We start from the raw sequence: 3,546 nt of genomic DNA on the forward strand, positions 1-3,546 counted from the left end.
TAGAAGAAGCCAGAACTGAAAATGAAAGGAAATCACTCTACATACAGGAATTAGAAAATCAGTGGGATGAGCAGAGAGGCAAATATAACCAAGTTCTGGAAAAGATGGAGCCGTGCATAACAAAAGCTGGCTACTGGGAAGCCAAGTTCCGAGCTTTGCATAAGAAGATGACACAGCAAGATGTAGAGGTTATGAAATCATGAGCAGATCTTTGTTCAATATTCGATTGGATTATTTCTGAAAGTGTTGTAGGCAATAAAAATAAGGAACAGGGATGAATGACATATCGTATAAAAGGATCCTTTTAATGAAAAGCAGATTTTTCTTCTAGAATGATGATGATCTTTTCCATGAACCTTGGTTAAAGTACATTAGGCTGCATACATATGTTTTATATTTGTGAATTTTACACATGTCTTAAAAAGACCATCACATTTCATACATTCATACCTACGCGTTCACAGTTCTAAAAGGGGAAAGTTTTGGTTTGCAGTGCCTAGCCACAGAATTCGTCTGAGCAGCAACATTGAGACTGTCACGCATCAATACAATACCAGGAGAAGGGCAAAAGAAATGAGTGAACAGTTGGAAGGTAGAGTCCTGGGCATAGAGCAGGGACAAGAAGAATTGAATGAAAAAATGAGCAAGATCCTAGAATTGTTGACGAACAAAGGAAAAGCAGTGCAGAATGATCCGGAGACAGATATGGACCCCACTCATCCTCCAGGGTTTACCCTAGTGCGTGGACAAACGTCAGCTCCACTACCTAGCGTCATGGAGGGTTCGATGCCAAGTATACCCCCATTCATTCCTAATGTACCAGCACAGGGGTTTCCAGTAGTGGGGACTCCCCCATTAATAGCTTCTGATCTGAGGATGAACAGATCTGAAACTGAACGTCGATACGACGTACTCGAGGAACGCTTAAAAGCTATTAAGGGATCCAATACATTCGACTCTGTAGATCCCAATGATTTGTGCCTCGTGCCAAAGGTCACCCTGCCACCGAAATTCAAAGTGCCAGATTTTGAAAAATTTAATGGAACTAATTGTCCTCGAACTCACCTGCGCCTGTATTGCCAAAAAATGGCTGCACATTCCGATAATGAGAGACTCATGATGCATTGCTTTCAAGATAGCTCGACAAGGGCAGCTATCAGGTGGTATATTCAACAAGATCGGGCTCGAATCCGCACATGGAAAGATCTGGCTAATTCTTTCATAGCTCAATACCGCCATGTTATAGAAATGGCATGCGATCGTATGACCTTGCAGAGTATGCAAATGAAGCCCACCGAAACATTTAGAGAATATGCATACAGGTGGAGGGACATGTCTATCCAAGTCAATCCTCCGGTGGAAGACAGGGAGGCTATTTCCCTATTTGTGAATACCTTGAAAGATCCTTACTTTGGGCATCTCTTAGGAGCAACCCCCCATGACTTCATGGACATTGTCTCTACTGGAGAGAGGATTGAAACAGCCATCAAAGTAGGGAGAACTAAAAGTATTAGTACAGAGAATGGCCTAGGCAAGAAGTGGACAAGCAAGAAGAAGGAAGAAGAGGTTCAGATGGTTCAAAGACAACAATATCAAAGAGAGCATGGCCCAGGGGCTAGGAGGAATTTTGCTTTCGAACCCTCTGTCAATCAGACAGTTCATACAGGAGGTAGACCCCAAGTTGTTCCTTCCAGGACCATGCCTACCCAACCAAATGTGCGAACTCATGATAGAGGCATCCAGAGAAATACGAGAAGGATAGATCCTATTCCAATGACATACTCAGAATTATTCCCACAATTGATGGAAAGGAACTTAGTTTCAGTCATTCCTGGAATGGTCATTACGGCACCTTATCCGCAATGGTATGACCCCGAAGCCAAGTGTGCATACGCTAACACTCCCGGGCACACTATTGAACGTTTTTGGGCATTCAAAAATAAGGTTCAAACACTAAGAGAAGCCGGATGGCTAGCATTTGATGATAAACAACCAGGAATTCAAGGGAACCCTTTGCCCAATCATGGGGGTAACAATGTCGGAATGATAGAAGAAGGGATGAACGAGGTGGATTTTGAACAAATGTCTTTAGATTGGGTGTTCAATGAACTTATTGCGGCAGGTCGGATAGGGCAAGAGGCTGTTTGCCCCACTAATGCACTTTGTTTATGTCAGAGCAAAGAAGGAAGATCGGTGAAAAAGTGTGTTACTTTTAGAATGTTTTTGCAAAAGATGGTGGATAACAAGTTTATAGAGATCAGTTGTACCCACAAAATTGGAGAAATTGTAGTCGTTGGGGAAAACAGACCAGTATATCACCAGTGGACTAATCAACCATTCATACCTACCATGAACAAGGCTCTTCCCACACAGGAAGCGCCAGCTCGCTTGGTGATCTCTACTCCCAGGCCATTCCCATACAAGAGTAACCAAGCAGTACCCTGGAAATATGAATGTGAAGCGTATATCGAAGGAAGCACCAGCAATATAGCAGGGGTAAAAGGGATAACTCGAAGTGGTAGGGTGTATATGCCAGATTCTTCTAAAACAAATCGACAGAATGCAGGGGAACCAGACAGGGCAGTGAAAAGTCCAATATCCAATGGAGAGGCCGAAGAATTCCTGAAGATAATAAAGCACAGCGAGTACAACATTGTGGACCAACTAAAGAAAATGCCTGCTCACATATCTGTTTTGTCACTTCTACTAAATTCAGAGACCCATCGGGAGGCGTTACTTAAAGTTCTAAATCAAGCCTACATTCCCCATGATATCAGCGTTGATAAATTCAATCATGTGATCGGAAGTCTGGCAGCCTCCAACTACATCACTTTTACTGATGAAGAAATTCCACCAGAAGGCCAGGGGCACAACAAGGCGCTGCATATATCCACCAAATGTAAGGATCATATGATGTCTTGAGTCTTGATAGATAATGGGTCATCCCTCAATGTTATGCCAATAACTACACTGCAGAGGTTACCCATTGATCCTTCTTATGTGACACCCAACAATTTGGTGGTGCGTGCCTTCGATGGAACACGAAGAGAGTCCGTAGGGTTGCTTGACATCCCTATTCAAATTGGACCCATAACCTTCAATATCACTTTTCAAGTCATGGATATTACACCTTCATACAGTTGTCTCTTGGGAAGGCCTTGGATACATAATACTGGGGCAGTTCCCTCCTCTTTGCATCAGCGAGTGAAATTTGTGGTAGGTGATAAACTAGTATGTGTTTATGGAGAAACCGATATAATGGTTACTAAACCTTCTTCCACTCCCTATGTGGAAGCAGCTGAAGAAGCCCATGAAGATTCATTCCGAGCATTTGAGATCATCAACGTCATTACTATAATGGAGGGATCTTTTATCCCTCAACCTCGGATCTCTTCTTCCACGCGTATGGTGGCTACTGAAATGATTAAATCAGGATTTTGCCCAGGAAAAGGGTTGGGGAAGTACCTCCAGGGCATCGCAATGCCATTGTTACCAGAAGGCATGAATGAGAGATATGGCATCGGATATACTCCTACTTTAGCTGAC

General features: G+C 43.1%; 1 protein-coding gene across 1 annotated transcript; it reads left to right on the forward strand.

The window, feature by feature from the left end:
• Positions 1-1,446: 1,446 nt before the first annotated feature.
• On the forward strand, positions 1,447-2,922 carry LOC131158651 (uncharacterized). Its single transcript, XM_058113519.1, has 2 exons — positions 1,447-1,921; positions 2,051-2,922. Exons 1-2 carry the CDS (start codon positions 1,447-1,449, stop codon positions 2,920-2,922), a joined length of 1,347 nt encoding a protein of 448 aa, XP_057969502.1.
• Positions 2,923-3,546: the final 624 nt, after the last annotated feature.

Source organism: Malania oleifera, chromosome 6, assembly GCF_029873635.1.
Source record: "Malania oleifera isolate guangnan ecotype guangnan chromosome 6, ASM2987363v1, whole genome shotgun sequence".
Lineage (NCBI taxonomy): Eukaryota > Viridiplantae > Streptophyta > Magnoliopsida > Santalales > Ximeniaceae > Malania > Malania oleifera.